The sequence below is a fragment of the Capra hircus genome, chromosome 27 (assembly GCF_001704415.2).
Source record: "Capra hircus breed San Clemente chromosome 27, ASM170441v1, whole genome shotgun sequence".
Lineage (NCBI taxonomy): Eukaryota > Metazoa > Chordata > Mammalia > Artiodactyla > Bovidae > Capra > Capra hircus.
The window spans coordinates 7,008,187-7,033,811 of record NC_030834.1 but is presented as its reverse complement, the minus strand read 5'-3'; the positions used below and the strand labels follow the sequence as shown (position 1 = coordinate 7,033,811).

Below are 25,625 nucleotides of genomic sequence, written 5' to 3'. Positions count from 1 at the left end.
TTTTGGCCCCTGGCTCCTCTTCAGTGTGTCTTCCTCCGATGCTATTCCCTGGTCCACCTCTGCGCTTGCACGTGAACCCACTGTTCTGTGACGACATTGGTCTCCCTCAGTTGTTGGGGTAACCTGGTGCTGTCATACTTTGAGGCCATTGTGTGTGACCCTCCCTCTGCCTACATGTATGTTTCTGTCCTTTCCCAGCTCTCATCCTTCTCGTATCTGCAGGTATATCTGCCTAATTCGCCTAAATTAGGCCACCAGGTTCCTCCTTTTATCAGCCTGAAGCTCCCTGAACACATCAAAAAGTTAATATTGCCTGTCCACTGGGGAAAAGGATAATTAACAGCCTGTGGTTATAAAACATGCAACTCCAAGAGGAGTGTGCACCTTTTCCAGAAAGAATAATTTTACATGTTGCGAACATTAAGTGATTATAGAGCTATTTTAAGAAACTGCTAGAGCTATTTTAAGAAACTGCTATCTTAAAACTGTTCAAGAAGGTCTTTGATATTGGTATTCAAGGACAGCTGTCCACTGAACCTGTCTGCAGAGGGTGAAGGTGCGTGCTAAGTCGCTCAGCTGTGTCTGACTCTTTTTGATCCAATGGACTGTAGCTCGCCAGGCTCCTTTTTCCATGGGATTCTCCGGGCAAGAATACTGGAGTGGATTGCCAATTCCTCCTCCAGGGTATCTTCCCGCAGAGGGTGAGGAGATATTCATAACCTAGCCATGGGCCTCCTCATTGCTGTCAATCATTTCTGCTACAAAAGATAAAACAGACATCGTGAAACTCTCCTCTTTGAAGTAGCTGCCTGGTTTCTGATAAAACTCTTCATGCTCCTCTCTCCTAAAGTGAGTGGTCAGTTGCTGCTCGGACGTGAGAAGGAAGATGTCTCAGAATTAGAAGACAGAGGTCACGTGTGATAATATCTGTATCCTGGTTAATTTTTGAGTTCAGAGTGAAGAGGCAGAAAGATGACTCCCTGGTTGGCTTCAGTCTCATTTCTTTGTGTTTTGAAATTGCTACCTTATTACTTATTTTTCATTAATTCTAGGCCAGAGAAAGGAGGCTCTCCCGAGTTTTGGCAGCTGCTTAAAGCAGCCAGGAAGAGAGTGATGGGAACTGAGAATCATGGTGTGAACCACTTTCAGTCACCTTGTAGTTTTCTTTCAAATGAGGGACTTTTAGGATTCCAGAGAACACGGGGACAGATGCTTAAATTTAGGATAACAAATGTAAGTGGGATGCTTGGGACTCCTGTTTGCCTAAATTTAGGCAAAAAAGACCCTAATATGGTTGCTTTTGGGGAAAGATTACTTTTTGTTGACATACTTTAGCAGAACCCATTCATAGAAATATTCCTGCTATGGGCTGTGGGTGATGATAATCGTTTGGAAAATGATGTGCCTAAAAATAAAATATAGTTTTCTCATTGCAAAAAAGTTATTAAGAACATATACTTAATTTTAAAAAATTCTACCATAATTGTGCCCTCCCAATCAAGCCCAGACTTTACAAGTTTCTCTTGTTCCCCTATAGATGTTTGTATGTTTCTCTTTTTATATGGTTGTAACCTTGCTTGTATTCCAATTTATGTCCTGTTATGTTTTTTCATGTTTCATTTTTAATGGCTGTATAGTATTCTATCCAGTGGGTCTGTCATAACCATTCTCTTGTTGGTTGATTTGCTTTGTGATGTATTTTGTATGATGTATTTTTAATGATGTCTTTGTTTTGCTCTGATTTTGCAGGCAGAGACATTTGTTTGGGTTAACAATGCATCAGCACATTCCCAGAGTGTTGCCAAGGCCAAATATGAATTTTTATTTGGCAGATCTGAAGAGAAAACTCCAGATACTAGTAAGTGTTTCCCTGCCTTCCTCTTTCAGGTAACAGATAGAAAGAGATATTAAAATTTCAAATCTCAGAAGCTGAGAATTCTTCAAACCAAGAAGTGACTTGAGATTATCTATCACAGGCTCCTAGAATCACATCCTGTGTTTGTGAATTCTACACTTGGAAAGATGTAGAATTATTTGATGAATAATGAAAGCAAACAGGTTTCACGGAAGTGGGAAGGCAGCTATGCAGATTGAGAGGTGCTCACTTAGTCCTCGATGGGAGGTGTTAGTCCTGGGAGCGAGGCAGGGAAGGGGTACTGCGTGCAGTTAAGACCCCGGGCTCTTGAGCTCGACTTCTTCAGTGTGAACCTAGCCTATAACTTAGGAGATGCGTGGCCCTGAGTGAGTTGTCTACGCTCTTTTTGCCTCAGTTTTCTCAACTGTCAAATGGGATTATAGTGAGACATATCTCAGAATCCTTCTGAGGATTAAGTAGATTGATGTATGTAAAGGTCTCAGAACCATGCTTGACATGTAATAAATGCTTTATGAGTGTTTGCTGCCATTATTATTTATTGTGATCATCATGATATTCCTGACCTTTGAAGCTGATGTTTAGAGAAAGTACAGTCCTTACTCTCCTCAGCTCCATCACTGTCTGATACTGATTTCTGTTTTGGGTAGACAGGGAATCTGACCTAATGTAGCTATGGTTCAGTTGAAGAAGTCAAATGATAGCTGTTCCTTTTGACTCATATGTTAGATAAGATTATATAATGGGCTCCATAATATCTGGGGATAGCAAGAATGCAGCGTATATTAATAATTCCTTTTACCTTAATAATGAATATTTCTTAAATATTTCAGTAGTTGGAAGTCTTAAACAGCTAAATTATTAAAATATTCTGCTTTTATTATGTAGCATAAATACTGTTCTAAGCTTGAGGTTTAGGATACTTAATCATTTATTCATTATTTCTCCAGATGGGAAATACTGATTGTGATCACCCCAAGACTGTTTAAATCTCCTTTTTGGCATAGCCTTAACTTTGTGATTTTGTGCTGACTAAAATTTTTTTCTTTTTAACTTTGATAAAACATGATTTTTACTTTACTATATAGAAGTAATGTCAGAGCTCTACATAGTCCTTTGACGTACTGGTGGGTGAGTTTGGGTCTTTGTTACTCATAGGTTTTGAGTAGTTTTCCCAGTTTACCACAGGTGAATCAAAATAACATTTTAAACCTTCTGTTCCTTCTTTGCCTTGGTAAAAATGGTTGGTATTGTTAGTTTCTAGTGTGATGTTATTTTGCAGGGGTATTAGGGTGCATGCATTTATTAAACAGATCTATGTAATGAACACTTCTTATGTGCTAGTCACCTGTGTTGGGCACTGTCAGGGTGCAGAGAAATAGAAGACAGTCCTTGCCCCCTGGGGGCTAATTCTTTGGTCAGAGCAAGGCAGTGATCACTTCAGCTGTGCTGGTGAAGGCTTCATGGAATAGGTAAAAGCTGCACTGTTCTCCAAGAATGACTAGTATTCTGGTTAATTGAGGTTTGGGGGAGGGCATTTCAGACTGGGGGAATGATGTGAAGGGTATGGTGACAGAAAACACAGATTGTTTGCAGAATAGGGAGGAAACTGGCCAGGTTGGTTTGCAAAGCTTATCAGTGAGAGAGAGATTTAGAAAAATAACCATTTAGAGAGGGGCAGAATCATGGAGAGTGAAGAGTTTGCATTTCATTTTGGTATGCAGAGACAAAGTGCCAAGTACTGTTTTAGAGAGATAAATCCAGATAATTGATCTGGAAATTGGAATGGGCAGCAGAAATTGTTGCTTATTGTAGCAGGGGTATAAGAGGCAAGTTTATGTTAATTTTTGAAAAGTACTTTTAAAAATCTTCAGAAAGAAATGGCACATTTTTATCACTTCAAGAATACTCTTGAAGTTTCTTTATATTGACCATTCATCTATCACTGAAACATGGCCCAAACTCAAAAGACCACAGGGGGACTTCCCTGGTGGTCTAGTGGTTGAGACTCTACCTGCCAATGCATGGGACATGGCTTCTGTCTCTGGTCTGGGAAGATCCCACAGGCTGCAGAGTTGCTAAGCCTGTGCGCCACAACTACTGAACTTACATGCTGCAACTACTGAAGCCCACGCCCCCCTCCCCACCCCGAGCCCAAGCTCTGCAACGAGAGAAGCCCCTGCAGCAAGAAGGCTGTGCAGCACAGCCAGAGAGGAGCCCCTGCTTACAGCAGTGACAACCCAGAGCAGACATAAATAAAAAATTATTGAAAAAAAGACCATGGGGAAAGGTAGTAGACAGAATAAGACAGCGATTTTATTTGCTTGATAGGCATACCTTTTCCCACTTGTTTTTGTTTTTCCAAGTGGATTAAATAAGTGGCTGAAACTGTCTAAGTGCTGCAGAAGCAGCCTGCTGGGAAAACGGAAACGCTGACAGTGCCTGCTGAATACATCCCCAGTATCAGTCAGGTGGTCGCCGGTAATGACTCAGCCAGGTCAGGGGCGGTCTGTTGGTCCAGGACCCCAGTGAGGCCCGAGGGAAGTGCCCCTGCTCTAGGACAGGAGGCTTAGGCTTTGTCAGTCAGCTGGGAGTTCACATGGGGTGAGGGTGGGAGGGTCCAGAGAAGACAGTTTAAGACAGTTTGCACAGTGTTGCTTATTGCAGGGGTTTTGCATCTGTGACAAGAGTTTAGGGTGTTGGATGGGGTATGGGGGAACGTGTGAACAGTGGGAGGAGTCCCTTGGCTGGGAACTAAGATCTGGATTCTGTGATCTGTTTATCAATATAGTGAAAGAAGAGAGTCGATCTTGCTTCTCTGGTGTCTGTTCCTTGCTGCTTTCTGGGAGCTGTCGCAACTTCATGAGCTTTTCAAGGGCGAGTCCAGAGTTGATGATTGCTGAGAGGCTTTGGGCTACACATGACATCCTTTATGCTGTGGCTTAATGAGGGGTTGGGGGTGGGGGGTCACCCCAGAGGTTGCCTTGCTTCTACTCCCGTCAGCTGTTGGAATATTTGTGGAGCTGCGCTGAGCTGCAAGGAGAGAAAGAAGGTGGCACACGAGCCCACCCGCGCCTCCCAGACTTCCCCGGTGTCACTCGTCCTCTCTTACTGGATGCAGGGGCTTCTCTCAGCCAGTCACACGGGGTCCACTCTGACAGGAGGGGCTTCATTTTTGGAAAGTACAGTCTTTGAAGTGTTCCTGAAGCGGTATCAGATGGCTGAGGTCAGTCAGTCTTTTGGGGGAAAACCAGAGGGAGGAAATGCTTGAGGTCTTTGAAGAAAAGTGAGACTGTTCTTGGCCTGGGGGGAGGACAGGTGACTCGTGGAAGCATATGAGGAAGCGAGGGGCCTGTGAGATGCTGAGAGCTGAAGCGTCCAGCAGTTAGGAGGTGACCAAATGCAGTAAAACAGAGACATAGATGTGTGTGCGTTTAGATATCTCCGTCTGCAGGTGTCAGATATGGGTGTGTGTGTATGTATGAAGTTGTCTAGGTCAACAGCACGATCTGAAATGATCATAATGACTGTTGAAATCACTCAAGGTAGATGGCTGCAGACCTCTACATGTGGGGTTTGCCTGCCCTGTGTCCCTCCCCGCCTGGCACCCACTTTGGACTTTTGTCGCTGTGACAGGACAGTTACTGGGTCTCTCAAGCTAAAATTCAGTATGTATTTACCGCTAAGTGAGGATGTTTTTATGGGTGGTGGGGAGGGTAGGTATTTAATTCAAGGACTGGCATGCCTTGAGCAACAAGGTATAGTTTAAAAACTGTGAGGGCTTCCCAGGTAGCTCAGATGGTAAACAATCTGCCTGGGAACCCTGTGCGGAAGACCTGGGTTCAAGCCCTCCGTCAGGAAGATCCCCCGGAGAAGGGAATGGCAACCCACTCCAGTATCCTTGCCTGGAAAATCCCATGGACAGAGGAGCCTGGCGGGCTACAGTCCATGGGGTCACACAGAGTTGGACATGACTGAAGTGACTAACACACACACACACACACACACACACACACACACACACACAGAGTGTGATGAAATTAGGGACCCAGCTGCCACTGTTCACCCGCTTCTTTGGACTCCAGCATTAGGCATGAATGAGGCTGGGGGTTGCTCAGGACAGTACCAGGCCTGGCCAGCTGGAGCTGGACCTGGTGCCCCTTTGTTCCTTCTCAGGCTGTCTTGCACCCAAGGGTGCGACAGGTTCTTTGGCACAAGTAATCTTGAAAGTCGCTCAGTCGTGTTCGACCCTTTGTGACCCCATGGACTATACAGTCCATGGAATTCTCCAGGCCAGAATACTGGAGTGGGTTAGCCTTTCCCTTCTCCAGGGGGTTTTCCCAACCCAGGGATCGAACCCAGGTCTCAAACCCAGGTCTTCCACATTGTAAGTAGATTCTTTACCAGCTGAGTCACCAGGGAAGCTCAAGAATACTGGAGTGGATAGGTTATCCCTTCTCCAGGAGATCTTCCCAACCCAGGAATCAGACCTAGGTCTCCCACATTGTAGGCAGATTCTTTACTAGCTGAGCCCCAAGGGAAGCCCTTGAAGATCTTGGAAAGGTGGACCATACTTTGATATCATTTTAAGCTAATTATGGATCCCTCATGGCAGATTTCTAGATTTTTCTTCAATTTGTTTATATATATATATATATATATATATATATTTTTTTTTTTTTTCTTGAAAGCTTGGAAAGAAGTTCAAGTACAAAGCTGCAGGTCTGAGTTCTGTTACTAGTTAAACAACACCTCTCTCTGCTGGACAGAGTGTGTAACACATTTTTGTAGCAGTTCTCAAACTGCCAAGTGCTATTTGCTTTTCCTGCTGCAGATTTCTTTCAGACTTGTTCTGGAGGTCAGTTAGTATGCCTTTGTTCTTTCTGCTTAATCTAATCTGAAGGTTTATAAAAATTCCAATGGTGTACAAATATACATTAAATCTGTGGTATTTTAATCTCATTATGATGTTACAAAATTAAAGATTTGGAATTTTCATGGTAAAAACATTTATGTTTTTGAAATAGAAATATTAACCAGCTATATTCTCAGATGGACACGCTCTGATAATAATAATGCTTGAATATAAGATGCATTAAATAATATATGAGAGCTAGTCTGGTCTTTTTTTCCTCATATATAAATTTTACAAAAAGTTTTGAAGAACTGAGTACTATTGTCATAATTGAAAGACTAATATGGAAGATCCATGAAATTAAAAGACACTTACTCCTTGGAAGAAAAGTTATGACCAACCTAGATAGCATATTCAAAAGCAGAGACATTATTTTGCCAACAAAGGTCCGTCTAGTCAAGGTTATGGTTTTTCCAGTGGTCATGTATGGATGTGAAAGTTGGACTGTGAAGAAAGCTGAGCGCGGAAGATTTGATGCTTTTGAACTATGGTGTTGGAGAAGACTCTTGAGAGTCCCTTGGACTGCGAGGAAATCCAACCAGTCCATTCTGAAGGAGACCAGTCCTGGGATTTCTTTGGAAGGAATGATGCTAAAGCTGAAACTCCAGTACTTTGGCCACCTCATGTGAAGAGTTGACTCACTGGAAAAGACTCTGCTGCTGGGAGGGGTTGGGCGCAGGAGGAAAAGGGGACGACAGAGGATGAGATGGCTGGATGGCATCACTGACTCGATGGACGTGAGTCTGAGTGAACTCCGGGAGTAGGTGATGGACAGGGAGGCCTGGCGTGCTGCGATTCACGGGGTCGCAAAGAGTCGGACACGACTGAGCGCCTGACCTGAACTGAATGTGGAAGATCATAAATTGGCTGTTTCTGGTAACTTTTTAGTGGTTGCCTTGTTTTGTCCTGTGTTAAATTATGGCTGACAAAGTGAATGGGATATTTCCCTTAATTTTTTGGTTCAGTCTTGAGTTGGGTGTGTTATATGTATGTGTTGTGTGTGTGCTCAGTCACTCACTCCTGTCTGACCCCTTGTGACCCCATGGACTGTAGCCAGGCTCCTCTGTCCATGAGATTTCCCAGGCAGGAATACTGGATGGGTTGCCATTTCCTTCTCCAGGGGATCCTACTGACCCAGGGATTGAACCTGCATTTCTTGCACTGGTAGGTAGATTCGTTACCGCTGAGCCACCTGGGAACACACACCTATTATGTAAAAGATACTCTGCCAGGAAATTTTTATATTGGTTGTTTTTTAACCCTCAGAAGAGTCCTCTGATGCTGGTTCTCCAACCTCTTTATTTCACAGATGAGGCTCAGTGAGGTTTAAATAATTTATCCTTAGGTAACACGTAAATCATGGAACTGGGATGTCCGTTTGAGCATAACTTCGGAGCCCATGTCTTCCCACCCCATCCTATAGCATCACAAAGAATCAGAGTGTGATGCCCTTGTACCCCAATTGCTAGCCTACTGACTTCAGATGAAATTGGATTGTGATTATGACTTTGTCATTAATCAGTAGTATGATATTGAGTAAATGACTCTTCTGGCTTCACTGTTTAAAAAAATCTTTAAACTATGGTCTTTGTGTTTCCCTGAGCATTGGGAAATGAGGTGATGGTGGTATGAATCCCTGCCCTACTCCAGTTAACCAAAGGCACCCCCTTTTTAAAAAAAAATGTTTACTTTTGGCTGCACTAGGTCTTCATTGCTGTGCGAAGGCTGTCTCTGTTGCAGTAACGGAGGCTGCTCTCTGTTACAGCGCTTGGCTTCTCACCGCGGTGGCTTCCCGTTGCGGAGCATGGGCTCTAGAGTGCGGGGTTCCCTAATTGTGGCACATCGGCTTAGTTGCCCCACAGCATACAGAATGTTCCCCGACCAGGGATAGAACCCATGTCCCCTGCGCTGGCCGGTGGATTTTTAAATCACCGGACCGCAGGGAAATCCAGCACCCTCTCTTTGTTTTACATATTGGGCTTCTGTGGCAACATCATTCTGAAGGCACAGTTTTACTGCTTAAAAAAACGAAGCTGTTGGTCGATAAGATTTCCAGTTCATTCTTTCGTTAGGGACGTAGATCAGCACAACAGCTCCTTGTAGTTTTTCTGTGGCAGGAAAAGCAGGTGTGGCCTGAAGCACCGGATTGCTTAGTACCTGTTCCTTTCGCTTGGCAGCATTAGGGCAATGAAGTTGGAGGAAAGCAGACGCTAGATGGGCAGCGTACTGAAGTGTCTACATTTTTTACCCACTGTGATCAGAGCACCCAGCCTGCTTCCTTTCCTTGGAGTATAATTTTCAACAACCCACTTCCCACATTTAGGCAGAGGGAAATTAAAATGCAAGGAAGATGACAGAAGTAAAAAATACATAAAACACTGAAACATAAATTAAAATTGCTATTTGCATTCAACATTGTAGAATTAGAGGTTTCTTGGCAAGAGGCAGGGTAACAGTAGACAAGACCTGGCACCCTTTTCCATGGCTGCCTTGTCTGTGCCTCCCCCAAACATTGCTTTTCTTTATGCTCTTCATATATTGCAGAGTACCTTCAGGCTTGGTTCACTGATAAGACAGTCGTGTCCTTGAGGCCAGGGTCAACTCTTAAACATTTATTTCAGTGCATCAGAAACATTGCAAACTATTTTAAAAAAAGTTTCTATTGGTTAAAAGGGGAGTAGGGACCAATACTTGGGCCACCTCATGCGAAGAGCTGACTCATTGGAAAAGACCCTGATGCTGGGAGGGATTGGAGGTGAGAGGAGAAGGGGACGACAGAGGATGAGATGGCTGAATGGCATCACTGACTGGATGGACATGAGTTTGGGTAAACTCTGGGAATTGGTGATGGACAAGGAGGCCTGGCGTGCTTCGATTCATGGGGTCGCAAAGAGTCGGACACGACTGAGCGACTGAACTGAACTGAGGGACCACTCAGCGCATAGTCCAGCTGTACCGGGAAAAGCAGTTTAGAGAGCTACCCCTTCCAATGATGGATTGTTAAAGATCTTAAGTATGGCCCCTCAGCTGTCCCTGGAACAGCTGTATGGTGAACTCTGAGTCCTGTCAAAATGAATACAATTGAAATTGAGACCCTGTTTTCATTTTCTGGTTAAGGAAAAAAAAAAAAAAAGATTAGAGACTTTGTTGTGGAAAGTTCCCCAGAATTCTTTGGGAGCTGAGATTCGTATAGGCTTGGTTCTTATATCTAGATAGTGTGCGGGAGAAGAGGAGGGGCAGGAAATGAGTTTTTCTTGTTTAATACATTTGGTTAATTTCTGCAAATAGTTACTGAGTATTCGCTATGTACTCGACAGTGCTAATCGCTGATTATGAAAAGCCAATGAACTTTACAGGTAAGATAACAGTCATGCTTGGAGCCATTAAGTAGATCATGTGTGATTGAGCGCCAGACAGTCGGTGTGAATCTCATGAGCCAGTGACTCACTCCACGCTGATGACCACGCGTAGGCTCTTATCAGGGGGCAAACTGTTGAAGGCAGGAGCAGCCTAGGCGGTCAGGGGTGTGTGGTCCTACTGTGTACAGTACAGGGCGAGCGCAGCAGGGCGTGACGGCGCGCGCAGAGGCTTCTGGGAGGGACGCTCGTTCGTTCTGTGCCTTGGTGAGGGCACGCGCAGAGCCTTCTGGGAGGGACGCTCGTTCGTTCTGTGCCTTGGTGAAGGCGCGCGCAGAGGCTTCTGGGAGGGACGCTCGTTCATTCTGTGGCTTGCAGGCTAGGCAGTGTTTGAATATATGGAAAGAATTGGGAGGATGTTCTGTTCTAGGAGGAGATTAGAGTGAAGTTGTGGAGGACGGCGGAAAGGGGCTCGGATAAAGTGAATTAAGCGGTGATCGTTAAAGTGAAACTCGCTGATTCGTGTCCGGCTCTTTATGGCCCCACAGACTATACAGTCCATGGAGTTTTCCAGGCCAGAATACTGGAGTGAGTAGCCTTTGCCTTCTCCAGGGGATCTTCCCAACCCAGGGATGGATCCCAGGTCTCCCGCATTGCAGGCAGATTCTTTACCAGCTGAGCCACAAGGGAAGCCCCAGAATACTGGAATGGGTAGCCTATCCCTTCTCCAGGGGATCTTCCCAACCCAGGAATCGAATACGGCTCTCCTGCATTGCAGGCAGAGCTGTGATCCTGGAAGGCTTTAAATAAGTTCAGCGGTCATGCTAAAGCTGAAACTCCAATACTTTGGCCACCTGATGCGAAGAGTTGACTCATTGGAAAAGACTCTGATGCTGGGAGGGATTGGGGCAGGAGGAGAAGGGGACGACAGAAGAGATGGCTGGATGGCATCACCGACTCGATGAACATGAGATTGGGTGAACTCCTGGAGTTGGTGATGGACAGGGAGGCCAATGGACAGGAAGGCCTGGCCTGCTGCAATTAATTCATGGGGTCGCGAAGAGTCGGACACGACTGAGCGACTGAACTGAACTGAACTGAAGTCACCGCCATTGAAAGTGTATATCTTGAGAAGCTTTATATAACCCCTATCAACTTGACTGATGACCACTGTCTTTGGTGGGGGTTCCCCACTGTACCTTACAGTCTGTCTCTGTCATTGAATTAGTGATTCTGAAAGGCTCAAGTTTATGAAAGGTTTTTCTTTCACTAAATGTTACTGAGATCATAGCTGGTTACCTTGATTGGAATCTGGTTGTTTTGGCAATTCCAAATTCATAAATTTACCTATTCAGAGTGGGTTATTACCTCTACAGACAGTTTGATTTTAACCATTTTATAGTGTAATAGTAATGGTGTTACTGAGTCCCAAGCTCGCTCCGCTCGCTTCAGGACAGGCCAAAAGAGAGGAGGTGTAGAAGCAAAGAGGAGACTTTAATCAGAGAGCAGCTGACTGAGAAGATAGCACGCTAGCGCCTCAAAATAACCGTCTTATTGGGGTTTGGATGTCAGGTTCTTTTATTGATCAGAGGGAAAGAAGCAATGAGGAATTCAAGTCGGAAGGCAGAATAGAGAGGGAGAGGCAGTGGGGAGGTAAAGTGAAAGGGTCTTCAGTCTTGCAAAACATCTCTGAGAGAATGGCCTGCCTTTGAAAAGGGTGTGTTAATCTCTTCTATTCACAGGTTGGTAGGGACAAGCTATCTCTGAGCTGAACAAAGGCTAAAACTTTAGTTTATAGTCATGCAGAGGGGCAGGATCCTCCAGGCGAGGCATTAAGTATGATTATAATAATAAAAGCAGCCAAAAGCAAGTTGAAGAAACAGTTTCCAATAGTCAGAATTGAATTGCCTTCCTCCCTGAATCAGTAGGGCGTGGCTGAGTGCAGATCTAAGAACCACCGTTGCTCTGTCTTTAATCTCCTCCCCACCCGCCCTCACCCCAGCCCCGCCCCTCCCCCGCCCTCACCCCACCCCCGCCCCGCCCCGCCCCTTACCTCGTAACAAGTATATATGCTGCTCAGTCAGGTCCGACTCTGCGACCCCATGGACAGTATCCCGCCAGGCTCCTCTGTTCATGGGATTCTCCAGGCTAGAATCCTGTATCAGGTTGCCATTTCCTTCTCCAGAGGATCTTCCCGACCCAGGGATCGAACCTGCATCTCCTATGCTTCCTGCACTGTCAGGCAGATTCTTTACCACTGAGCCACCTGGGAAGCCCCAGCTATTTTAATGTTCGGTCTTAAAATTTAGGTTTTTGTGACATCTTGCTCTCATTGTCGTGTGCTGAGTGCAAAAGATATAAAAATTAAATCCGATTTAGCAAAGCATTTAACAGATTAGTTTTACTTAAAAGGGAATTACAGTTCAGCAGCTATGTATGTATCATTAATATTATTTATTTACAGTGTGTGTGTGTGTTACTCCCTTGGTGTTTATTTCAAGAACTCATTTTTATTTACGAATTTGAATTTTAAAGAGACATTTTATAATTAGTTGCTCCTGCTGATTTTCTCAGCATGGGTGTTTTAGGAGGTGGAATTGCCGCTTCTGCTGTGCAGGGTCTTGTGGTAACGTGTGTGGCTCCTTCTGAGTGATGTGTGTCTAGTCACCACGCTTTTCTTGCAGGCAGTGACGTGAAATGAAATCTCTGTCATTGCTGTCATTTCCCCCTCCCCTCCAACATCTGCTAATTGGGATATAGTTCAGTTCAGTTCAGTTCAGTTCAGTCGCTCAGTCGTGTCTGACTCTTTGCTACCCCATGAATCACAGCACGCCAGGCCTCCCTGTCCATCACCAACTCCCGGAGTTCACTCAGACTCACATCCATCGAGTCAGTGATCCCATCCAGCCATCTCATCCTCTGTCGTCCCCTTCTCGTCCTGCCCCCTTGGTGCTAGGTCCTCTTGGTGCATTGAAATTTGAATAACGTGAATTAAAAGGAAAATTTCTTAGGTGAGTGAGGTCTGTGAGTGCCTAACATGAAGGGGGTTTCTTAACTTCAGAGGGTCTGTAAGCCCCCAGACATTTAATGCAAAGTTTGTAAAAATATTTATCTGGATGTTTTATTGGGAGAGGAGCCATACCTTTCTCAAAGAGATCCATAATGCCAAAAAAGTTAAGAACCACTTCTCTGAGGATTATATTTTCCTAGTCCTACAGATTCAACTATTATCCTAAATCAATGACATTAAGGGGGTGTTTCTCATAAAATAAGCTCTTTTAAGTACTTGAATTAGTGAATTTATAGTCATTATTGTTTTTGCAAGAAGTACCTCATACTGGAAAAGTCAAAGGGATTGACTTAATGCTTTTAGTTTCTTTCTCCATTAAGTTGATATATTTACTATACAGAGACCACCTGGTATAATCTGTATAAATGTGGGAATTGATGAGAATGATTTTAGGTCCATATATCCATGGATTGCCTTGTACATTAACATCACCATCCTAGTGAAGAATGAATGAATATGAATGAATATCTTTTAACTTCTAAATGCTGCAGTACTTACCTAGTCTGTGAAGATGCAGCATAAGTAGATGGGGAAGACAGTATGAGATCATGAATGCTTTGTTGTTGTTCAGTTGCTGAGTCGTGTCTGATTCTTTGTGACCCCATGGACTGCAGCATGCCAGGCTTTCCTGTCCTTCCCTATCTCCTGGAGTTAGCTTAAACTCATGTCCAGTGAGTTGGTGATGCCATCCAACCATCTCATCCTCTTTCTCCCCCTTCTCCTCCTGCCTTCAATCTTTCCCGGGGTCAGGGTCTTTTCCAGTGAGTCGACTCTTCCCATCAGGTGGCCAAAGTACTGGAGCTCCAGCTTCATTATCAGTCCTTCCAATGAATATTTAGGGTTGATTTCCTTGAAGATTGACTGGTTTGATCTCCTTGCTGTCCAAGGGACTCTCAAGAGTCTTCTCCAGCATCACAGTTTGAAAGCGTCAATGTATGAGGACCCAAAGAAAAGAAGCAATACCTACCTGCTTTAAGAATAGATGAGAGGGAGTGGTCACTGTGAGTTGGGTCAAGCCTGGAGGACTTCAGTGAGAAGGGGGATTTGCGTGGGGAGATAACAGATGGTCAGAGAGAGTCTGGGGAGGAGGGAATAACTGGTTGAAACAAAGTCCGCTGTGATTTTGCCCTTTGGGGGGACGCTGAGTTGACCTACAGAGAAGCAGCAGTAGGTCGTGGCTCTTTTCCTGGCTTCTGGTCCTGGCTGGAAGCTGCTTCGCCCCTCTGTTCTCAGTGTTTTAGTTTATAAAACTGTACTTTTCTTATAGCATCCTTAGTTTTACTTGCTATATGTTTGTTATGGGTCTTCCCTAGTGGCTCAGCGGTAAAGAATCCACCTGCAATGAGGAGACGTGGGCTTGATCCCTGGGTCAGAAAGATCTCCTGGAGAGGGAAATGGCAACCCACTCAAGTATTCTTGCCTGGGAAATCCCATGGACAGAGGAGCCTAGCAGGCTGCAGTTCATGGGGTCGCAAAGAGTCAGACACAATGTAGTGACTAAACAACAACAGCAATGTGTTTATTTTAAAAGAAAAATCTGATACTTAGTGCCATCAAGATGGCAGTATGGGAATAAGGTGAGGGTAGTTAGTGGCCAGGTTGCTAAGGGTCTTGAGTGACAGGGTTTATAAAGCAGGAGTTGGTAACCTATGGCCCTTGGGCCAAATCCTGCTTATTTCTTCTCTTTGTATTAATAGAAGACGTTTTATTGGAACACAGCCATGGGTTAATTTACGATCGTCTCTGACTGTTTTTGCTATAATGGCCGAATTGCGTATTTGCATCGAGACTATATGGCCCATGGAGCTAAAAATATTTGCTGTTTGGTCCTTTACAGAAAAAGTCTACCGATTCCTGAGTTAAAGAATTACAGCTTTAGTTTAGTTGCACTGGGGATCCATTTAAAATTTGTTTTGTTTGGGGGAAAGGATTAGATATATAGGGGACAGTAGTAACAACAGTACCATTGGAAGAGTGTGTTAGGAAGATTAATCCAGTGAAGTTGCTCAGAGTGCGTTAGTTAGTTAAGTCGCTCAGTTGTGTCCCACTCTTTGTGACCCCATGGACTGTAGCCCACCAACCTCCTCCATCCATGGGATTCTCCAGGCAAGAATACTGGAGTAGGTTGCCATTTCCTTCTCCAGAGGATCTTCCTGATCCAGGGATCGAACCCAGGTCTCCCGCATTAGAGGCAGACGCTTTAACCTCTGAGCCACCAGGGAAGCCTGAATTCATGTTGAGGAGGGTAGGCTGTTTAGGATCGGGAGTTAACTCCTGAAGCACCCTGGAGAAGAGATGGTATCTGTTGTAGGAAGAGATAGTAATAAGAATGGAGGGGTAGTTGCATGAGACTGTAAGAAAGTAATAGTCTTGGGGATGACAGATACGGCAGAGACGAGGACCTGAAGGACGGCACTAAAGTGACTGGAGGGGAAATGGTGAAAAGGAGAAAGGAATTCTCTCCCTGGAGCTCGTTTTATAGGGACGTCCGCTGGTTTCGGCATGCTGGGTGTGTAACATGGGACACGCGTCAGGTAGTTAGAAGTTATCGACTCCGCTTTTTTCTGCTTCTCTGCTGCTGTTGCTGCTAAGTCGCTTCAGTTCTGTCCGGCTCTCTGCGACCCCATAGACGGCAGCCCACTAGGCTCCCCCGTCCCTGGGATTCTCCGGACAGACCCAATTTCCCGATAATGGTAGGCCCAGTTCAGAGAGTAGGCTGCCCTTGATTGCTCACATGCCTTGCAGGTTCCTGAGAAAGAGAGAATCTGTTTGCTTAGTCCAGGTTCCTTCTTCTTGGCAGTGCCTTCCAGGAGTGACAGCGGTGGGTGAGGTGGTGTGGGTGTGTAGCACGTGGCTTGTGAATGGCAGGGACTTGACCCTGTCTGTGGAGAAGGGTAGGGCAGCTCCCAAGGGCTCTCTAGAGAGAGCCCTGAATCTTCCCTCCCACTCAGCCTGAGACACGCATCCCTTCTGGACTCCTGAGACCTCTACCAAGGTGAGCTAATTAGACTGTATGGGACCTGCTTCTAGCTGTGGGTATGTGGCATGTTTTTCTCATTATGTTTTCATTATCTTAAGATGAGTGGTCTTTTTGCCAACACAAATGGGAATGAAGCCTTGTTGACACCTAATTTTACTCGGTAAGATTTACTTTGTTTGGCTTTCTCCACGCTGTAGTTAAAGAATACCAACTGGCCTAGAGTTTGTTTGTCCTCCTTGTCCTATCATCCCAGTCCAGCTCTAGGCCTTTGCCTCGTGGTCTGGTTTGGCTGATGGCATTTTTCTTCTAAGATCCTGACGTCTTTCCCTTTTCCTGTGTGTGGACACATGTGCTCAGTTGCTCAGTTGTGTCCAGCTCTTTGCGACCCCATGAACTGTAGCCCGCCAGGCTCCTCTGTCCATGGAATTTTCCAGGCAAAAATCCTGGAGTGAGTTGCCATTTCCTTCCCCAGGGGATCTCCCCAAACCAGGGACTGAACCCAGGCCTCCTGCGTCTGCTGCTTCACCACTGGACAACCTGGGAAGCCCCCTTTTCCTGCCTGGTGGTCTGCATACGATGAGCATTTCCGCTCAGCGGAAGTGTGAGATGGACTGGGCTCAGGTGGATGTCAGATCTGGACACCGTCTTGTAGTTTTCAGGTAACTTTTCCAGGCAGCCTTCTCAGTGTAACCTTACAGCACCCCCTGAAGTAAACATCTTGTTTGTCTACAGTAATTAATTGTTCAAGTCATGTTCAAAATTAACTGCAAATTTTTATTTTATTGAGTACAAAAGGCTGGAAAACTTGACTTTACTGTTAAAGTAATACGTGAAAACTGAGGCTCAGGAAAGCAGAATTCCTTGTCCAAACATGGTGAGCGTTTATGAACAGTATCTCTTACTGAAAGAAAAAAAAAAGAAATAGGAAATAAGTAAAGGAGTTTCCAGGAGAGAGAATTACAGTCCTAAGTTGACTAAAGGCTGGCTTGATGAGTGCGGATCCTAGGGCCCTTCGGGCTACTTTAGTTACTCCCTTAAATGCCATTTGGATTATTACTGGCTTTTCTACTTTGGGGAAGGTTCAGTTCCTCCGAGAATTCGCTTTTAAGTTCCGTCTTTGGTGCGGTCACCGCTTTAGCTGGACTCTGAATCATTCCTTCTATGCTGGTACCCTGGGTCCTGTTTCACCGCAGCCCCAAACACGAGGAAGGCATTTTCCCAACTGACCATAGAAATTCTCCTTGTCTACTGCTTAAAAAAGTTCCCTTGAGTATTTTGCCATCGTGACCTGACTTTGCAGTCTGACGTTTATATTTCCTAGATGAGACTACAGGAGTGAACAAGACAGACACGAATCACTTACTTTGTGGAAGTTGCCTTTGAGGCAGCGAGGCTTATATTTTGATTATATTCTGAGTAATATTGATTAGCCAGTGTTCATGTAAGAGTCTACCTAAGATAATATTGGGAATAATCAGACTAGTCAACGATAACTGAATTATATTACTATTTATAAACGGCATGTTGGATATTCATTATAAATGATGTTTACATGGTTTATGTAATAAAAGACAAGGTAAGTATTATTGTAAATAAGCTAATGGGAGCAACAAGAGAAAATGTTTAAATTTGCACCATGTGGTAGAGTAACAGACAGAGATAAAGTACAGCCCAGTGTGAAGTAGAAGCTTTGTTTCCTTCTGCTCTCTGCATTCTCATGTTTGGGCTGCCAACTAAATTCCTTTTCCTTTTTTTTTTTTTTTTTTTTTAATTTTGGTCTGAGGGGTATTTCTTATCCTTCTTTTATCTTCTAACTGTGTGTTGGCTGGAGGCTTAAACTCTGTCTGTGCTCTTATCTGTAAAAGGGAGTTAGTATCCTCTCTATCCTGAGAACCCTCTTACACTGTAGCTGGGACTATAAATTGGCACAGCCACTCTGGAAAACAATATGGATGTTCCTCAAAAAACTAAAAATAGGGCTACCATATAATGCAGCAACCCCAGCCCTGGGCATATGCCCAGACAAAACTAGAATTTTTGATACATGCATTCATATGTTCACAGCAGCAATATTTACAATAGCTAAGACCTGAAAACAAACCAAATGCCCATCAATAAGGACCTCCCTGGGGGCTCAGATAGTAAAGCGTCTGCCTGCAGTGTGGGAGACCTGGGTTTAATCCCTGGGCTGGGAAGATCCCCTGGAGAAGGAAATGGCAACCCACTCCAGGACTTTTGCTTGGAGAATTCCATGGATGGAGGAGACTGGTAGACTCTAGTCCATGGGGTCGCAAAGAGTCGGACACGACTGAGCAACTTCACTGGTTCACTGGTCCATCAACAGACGAATGGATAAAGAAGATGTGGTACGTATATGCAATGGGATATCACTCAGCCATGAAAAAGGATGGCATAATGCCATTTGCAGCAGCAGCATGGGTAGACCTAGAGATTATCACACTAAGCAAAGTATGTCAGAAAGATAAAGACAGGTACGGTATGCTATCACTTATATATGGAGTCTGAATGACTCGCATGAACGTATCTATGAGCCAAAACCACGCTCACAAATATAGAGAAGAGATCTGTGGTTGCTGAGGGGGAGGAGGGGAAGGGAAGGCGTGACTGGGGGCTTGCGACTAGCAGATGCAAACTATTCTGTCAATGCGTAGGATGTTTAAACAGCAAGGTCCCACTGTATAGCACGGGGAACTGTATCTAATAGGGTCTGATAAACTGTAAAGGAAAAGAATATAAAAAGAGGATATTGCAGCAGAAATTAAACACAACATTATAAATCAACTGAACTTCAATAAAATTTAAAAAAATTCTGTATGTCCCCACACTAGGGTAAGGATGTTTTCCTTAGAAACTTATCAGCAAAGGAGTGACTTTGTATTCCGGTTTCTACCATTTCTGAATCAGGGATGTTCTGCTTGTTTTTGAGTAACAAAGAACTTTCGGAGAATACGTATTAGCTTGAAATAACTGCAGATAATTCTCATTGGGATGCTTACAGAGATCACTAAAATAAGTTAAAAAAAAGAGGAGAAAGCAAACTCAACACACAATTAGCAATTATACCTGAAGAAATAATCCTGGAGTTGTCTGTGTTGGATGTCCCTGTAAATTGGCTTTTAAAAGTGACTTTTACGGGCCAGACGGTGAGTTTAGCACTCTTAGTGAATGGATTCTGTGCATTAGGATAGAATTTCCAGCTATATCATCACACAGATTTTAAAATGGCTGTGTATCAACTTAAGGCAGAACCCAAGATGTAATATAACTCAAAATGATACTGTAACAAAGATCCTAATGACAAATTGCATGTGAAAAGCTTTACTAAGATAATTCTCTGAAACTTAAGTGAATAAAAGCAAGTGTTTTTATTTTGTGTAATATTTGATTTTGTATAGGTATACTATTAACATAAAATATTATGAGAAGCTACTTGGTTATTTAATCTACATCCCTAAAGTGTGTGTATTCAGTGTAGCCAACAACTTTTTGTCCTTTGGATTGCCTTATATTTAGATGTACCTGATCTCTACTTCTTAGTGGATTTTAAGGATTAAGTGAAACAATTAATTGGGTGTGTGCTTTGTAGTAAAGGGCTCCCCAGGTGGCGCAGTGGTAGAGAATCTGCCTGCCGATGCCAGAGATGCAAGAGACACGAGTTCAGTCCCTGAGTCAGGAAGGTCCCCTGGAGGAGGAAATGGCACCCCACTCCAGTGTTCTTGCCTGGAGAATTCCGTGGGCAGAGGAGCCTGGTTGGCTAACATCCATGGGGCTGCAAAGAGCCGGACACAGTTGAGCAGCTGAGCACGTGGTAGGAACAATAGACTAATAGGTAAAAACTAAATTTTTATAATCCTGAAATTGTCATGAGTATTTTTTGTAACATCTAACAATCAGAATTAAAAGATAAATAACTTGAGGTAGGAAAACTGACTTCTTATTTGTTGAAATTTGCTCAGTAAAAGAAAGTTATTTCAAATAAGAAACTATTGTTACCAGTTCTGATAATCTTGTTGACTCCTCATGGATTTAGTAATTAATAAAAGCAAATAATAAAATTTCATATGTAGTGGTGATAAAATTGACATTATACAATTTTTTACAAGTCTTAATTTGTAAAAATTTTTACTTCTAAAATCTTGGATTAAATTGGATAACAATTAGTTTGCTTGTCTATGTGTATTACTTTGTTAGAAATTTTTGAGAAATAATACGTTATATCAAATAGCAATTTATTACCTATAGAGCTTGTCAGCACTAGTGACTATAAAGTCTAGAAATACATTGAACTTACTTGAAATTTTGTTACTCAAGAATAATTGATTATTCATGTCTCCTAAAACTTTCTTATGGGATTTGAACTTAGGATTTCTTTGAAGTCAGGTATGGAAAGTCAAACGGACACATGTGATTTCAGGGGTTAAGGTCTATAGGGGTGCTTCCTAGTTGTCCAGCTCCAGGCCCCGGGGTGATTTAGAGCAGGGAATGACTCATGAAGGAGAGGCTGGGGGAGGAGATGCTCCGGCTGAGGCTCTGGGTTGGTTGGCTTGTGCATCAGAATTGTGCTTACTCCCAGGGGAGTCCTTCCCTGTCTCCAGGAAGTAGTTACCCTGGGAAAGGCTGCCTCCCAAAACCAGAGCCCAAAGTGCCAGAGCATCAGAATAGAACATAAGAAGATAGAGTCAGTATAAACTTAATGTTAGCACTCAAAATGCTCTTATGATTTACATTTCATTCTTCATTAAAAAACATTTGGTTGTGGTTGGCTGTTATATAGTTTTATTTAATGAAAAAGTACATTTTATAAATCTAGCTTTCTTGATTTTGTCAGTGATGTTTCTAGAAAAATGAGTTGCTATCTTTTATAGAAGACATTTAAATAGAATATTGGTTGATAAACTTTTTTTTTTTTTTAGAAAGCCTGTACAGTTCTTATTTGTTCTGTAAATTTTTTAATGGTCCTTTTGTCTGAATATTGTTGATACTATCTGTCTTTCAAGGGTAATGGCAGCTTTATTAGATTGCATTGCAGAAACAGATCAAAACCAGACGGTCGAGGACTTCAGCATCCTCTCTCTGTGCCCTGACGCTGCCTCCCACTAAACCCTGCTGCCCTTCTGCTCTCTGTGGTTGGCGCTGCCAGCCCAGTTGCAGACTCAGGTGCTGTTTCCATATGAATATTTTTTAAAGATAGTGTACACGAGAGACTAGAGACTGTGTAACTTGTTTATTTTCGGACTTTACTTTTTTTTACTAATAAAATGGTGGGTTTTAGGATCTCAGTCAAAGATACCGTTCATTAAAGCCTCATGTGAGATGCTAGACACTTGGAAATGAGGCCTTCATGTGGTTGAGATAGTTGTCCTTGCCTCACGGTCACTGGTAGTCCCATTCAAGGGGATCAGCTTGGTTATGTTGCGTTATGTGGTCAGAGTAACTTTATTAAGCGCCCTCAATCATGTATTTGAGTTTCTTCCCCCGTAAGGAGCTTTCTTGGAAAGCTCACCCAGCAGCTTTGGCTTGTATCTCACCAGGAGGTGGGGTTTCATGGACGGGTTAGGGTTTGTATAAAGCCAGCAAAGTTGTCCTTTCTTGCTTTTCCTACCGACTGGGGAAAAATTGCAGCCCTTCTTGAAGAAGTTTTAGAAAAGGGAGGAAGCTGCCAGTTGTAGTTTAAAAATGAGATAATAATGCTAAAAGTAATGATTTATAGTATAAATAATGATAATCTTGAGCTTTTATTGTATGCTAGTTATGATTGTGGGCGCTTTATATATTTATATGAATAGTTAATCTTCAGGACAACCTCACTGTTTTCTTTACTCTTTGGATGCGGAGACTGAATCCCCTCAGGGTCGTTAAATAAACTGCTAAAAGGACATAACTGGAAAGTGATGGAGCCCAGACTGCAAGTTTGGGTTGTATGCTCTAACTGTGCTTTTATAACTTAAATAAGAAGTGAGGAAACTAAAGCTGAAAGGTTTAGCCATTGGCCCAAGGTCACTGGAGCTGCGAACACTGAAATTCCTCTCCTGGGTGTCGTTTTCACTGTCTTCATGTGCTTCCTCTGGGTGTTCCCTCTGCCTTTGTCCTCTCATATTTGAGCCAGGCTTTTTGGTGTTTTTGACTTGCTGTGGTTCCATATCCTGAAAACTGTTCTTCCTCTGGAATTCTTTTACTTGACAAGGACGCCCTCAGGGGTCAGTGCTGCTTTAGGACCTGAAAGAGCGGATTTTGCAGCCTCAGTGTCTGCCTCTGAATCCTGCCTTTGGCCACGTTAGCCAACCTCATACAAGCTGCACACTGTGCCTCGGTAGCCTCACCTGTACAATGGGTTAGTTATGGCGGCTATCCCACAGAGCTGCTGGGAGGAACAGAGGAGTCAGTACAGTAAAGCGGCTTAGTGTGGTGCCTGGCACTAGGAAGCGTTTGATAAATATTTTCTATTCTGGTTATATTATTTATCAGAAATATATACTCTGAATTAAACTTAGCACATTATCTCGCACTTGTTAGGTACTCAGTTAATGTATATGGAATGAATGAAAATAACCATCAGTTGCTTTGTATTATTGGCCTTTGCTTTTTTAAACTGGTTGGAATATTAAGATTATAGAAGATGAGATATTTTTAATGTTTGTGTTATCCTCCATTACAAAGACCAAGGACCAGTATTATTACATTATGCTATGTGTCTTGTGCTGGTTTTCACCTTGCTTTTCTCGTCTGTAGAACTATTAGTTTTTACATTTAGTATTTTTATTGAGATTGAAAGGTACTGTGTCCATCTAAGTTACCATTAAGTGATGTACAAGTTTATGTCATTATATTTAAGATTAGATGTTAATGTCCTTGAATTTTATCATGTCACATTTTCCAACTGATACCAATTACCCGTCAAATATGAATTTAATCGCAGGAATCGTAATGCAGTCGTCAGTAAAATGACTTTAGTTGGCAGCATCATTTAGCCATGAGCCGAGGAGAAGGAACAAGCCGAGGAGCAGGAAAGCAGGATAGAAATCCTCCCCATGGCAGTCGTCCCACATGACATTGGCTTTTGCCTTTTCTGTTGAAGTAACACAAGAATTAGAGCCTTTCAAAGGGAGCTCCTCCATAGCCTTCCACGTGTCATCCTCGCCTCCGAGAAAATGCTGCGTGATCCTGATGACAGCCCCACCTCTGATGTCACCCGGGATGGTACAGTCCTCTCAGCCTTTGCTGGGCTCCTTGCTGCTGCACCGGGGAAATGGTTACATTAAAGCTCACTCCCGTCAGCTCCATTATCTCCTCGGAAGTAGTTTTCACAAATATAGAAAAGCCCTACGGTGCTTGTTTTCGGTAAGCTACCAAGGTAGAGAGAGCGCAGAGGCCGGCAGGGAGAGCGAGAGGGCAGGCTGCGTGCCTTTGTGAAGGGAGCGGCGGCCGCTGGCTCAGCCGGGCTCCTGAGCTCAGAGCGCCCGTGGACACCACCCCGCGCGGTGCGGGGCCCCAGGGCTGCCAGGACCTTTGAAACTCACTTGCTTCCAGTTGACTGGAACGGCAGATTTTGAATTAGCCAGCTTCTCTTCTAGCTAACTTTTCTCGAGCGTTAAGCTGATGAACGGGGCATTTTCTATGATCAATGGGTAACTGCTGGAGCTACAGTAATCTCTGTGAGTAACCTCTCTTTGTAGGTCTCTGCAGGCAAATTGATTTTATATATCGCTCTCTTGTAAAATGCTGCTGTAAAATGATCCATCTGTATGGTTGACTGCTTCTGCTTGCTGGTCTTGTCTTTCGACCATCCCAGTGCGAGACTGCTGGGGCTGGATGAGGTTCTGCTGAATCCCGACCAGAGAAGCGCCTTCCGCATTTATTCCGGGCTGCCCACGCCAGCTGTTCTTTAATTCCCCAGCCGCCCTCCTGCCCTCCGAGCGCCATCGCCCAGTCCCTCCCCTGGCTTTCACCTGGAATGTTTATTTTAGCATCTGAATTGGATTTTTCAAATTATTTATTTTTAGGTAGAACGCAGAATATTATGCTTACCTGTAATTTTATTTCCTCTCATTGTCCCTCCCCCCGCCCCGGGAAACACAGAGTGCCATCACCCCGTTTCTCCCCATTTTTGGACGTATTATATAGAAAGAAAGAGGAACCGGCTACCCCTGTAGTTTAGAGACCTGATGTGGAGGCTTTGGATGGGAGTAGGGGCGGAGCTTCTCTTAAAGAGCCCAGACTGCTCTCCTCCCGTTCTGCTTGGGTGCCTGGACAGACTCTAGCTTGCAGAGCACCTGGGCAGAGGTGGTCTCTGCTGGGGGTTTATTTTTCCTCAGTTTACACACCGGGGTGTGTTCTTCTCATCTGTTAAAGAGTGTCACCCTTAAGAGTAATTAAAGATTTATTTCTCTCTCATCAGGGAAGTTGACTTTGCTGAAATTTTCATTTTCAGAGATACTTGGAACCATTGCTCATGTTGACTTGCAGCCTGAATGCTTAGCACAGCTGTGGGATGCTCTTATTGAGCATAACTACTGACCGCGAATATGGACCTGCTGGGGCTTGTGACAGGCAGGAGGCTGACTGGAGCTGTTGTTTTCCACTGTGCCTGGCGTCTGTCTTGACACACAGCGGTTTAGGGAAGTCCACAGCTGTACTGGCTCATCATTGCTGGGCACTCCAGCTGCTTAGCATTTGTGATTTTAAAACAAGAATTAGTACTTCAAATGTCAATGTCTTAAGTATTAAATTTCTTTAATATCAGTTTCAAAATTAAAATATTTAATAAAATATGTAAGAATTGATATGAGTACTACCATACCATATCTGTGCTGACTTTAGCAGGAGAGAGCCTGCTATAAATAAGACTATGGAGTTCTTTAAAAGTTTAAACTTTATTTGCTTTCAGGAATAAAATTTTAAAAAGTGAAAGTCAGAGAAATTTAAAAATTGGATTTCCAGAGAGTAGAGTAGTGGTGACCAGGGGCTGTCAGGTAGGGAGAATGAGAAGGTGGCCCAAGGGTGGAAAGATTCAGTTAGAAGATGAGTGAGTTCTGGGGCTCTAATGTACATCGTCGTGATTACAGTTAATAATATTGTATGATATACTTCGAAGCTGCTATGAGAGTCGATCTTGAATGTTTTCACCACAAAAGAGAAGTAATGATGTGATGTGACCGCGGTGTTAGCTCAAGCGGTAGTGGTGATCAGCTTTCAATCTGGTGTGTCAAACTGGCATGCTGTACTCCCTGACCTACCCAGTGCTCTCTATCAGCTACATCAGCAAAGCTGGAAAAAATGAAAATGTAAAATTGGGTTTTTGAAAAGCATGAATTCCTAGCAGGAAGAAGTAGGAAAAGCTGGGATGTTTGCAGTCAGAAGAGCAGCGGTGATCAGAAGCGGCAAGTCTGGTAGGAGAAGCGCAAGGGCAGACG

General features: G+C 43.7%; 1 protein-coding gene across 5 annotated transcripts in view; it reads left to right on the top strand.

The window, feature by feature from the left end:
• The window catches only part of PSD3 (pleckstrin and Sec7 domain containing 3), a 489,705-nt gene that overhangs the window by 135,065 nt on the left and 329,015 nt on the right, over positions 1 to 25,625 (top strand). For 2 of the 5 annotated variants that reach the window (XM_018041858.1, XM_018041859.1), the window contains exon 2: positions 1,750 to 1,858. The exons of 1 other annotated variant lie outside the window; for it this stretch is intronic. In XM_018041858.1, the coding sequence (XP_017897347.1) occupies positions 1,750 to 1,858 (109 nt within the window). Of the gene's footprint in view, positions 1 to 1,749; positions 1,859 to 23,463; positions 23,554 to 23,599; positions 23,868 to 25,625 lie in introns of those variants that run through there. 2 more of the 5 variants (XM_018041863.1, XM_018041860.1) reach the window with 2 other exon arrangements.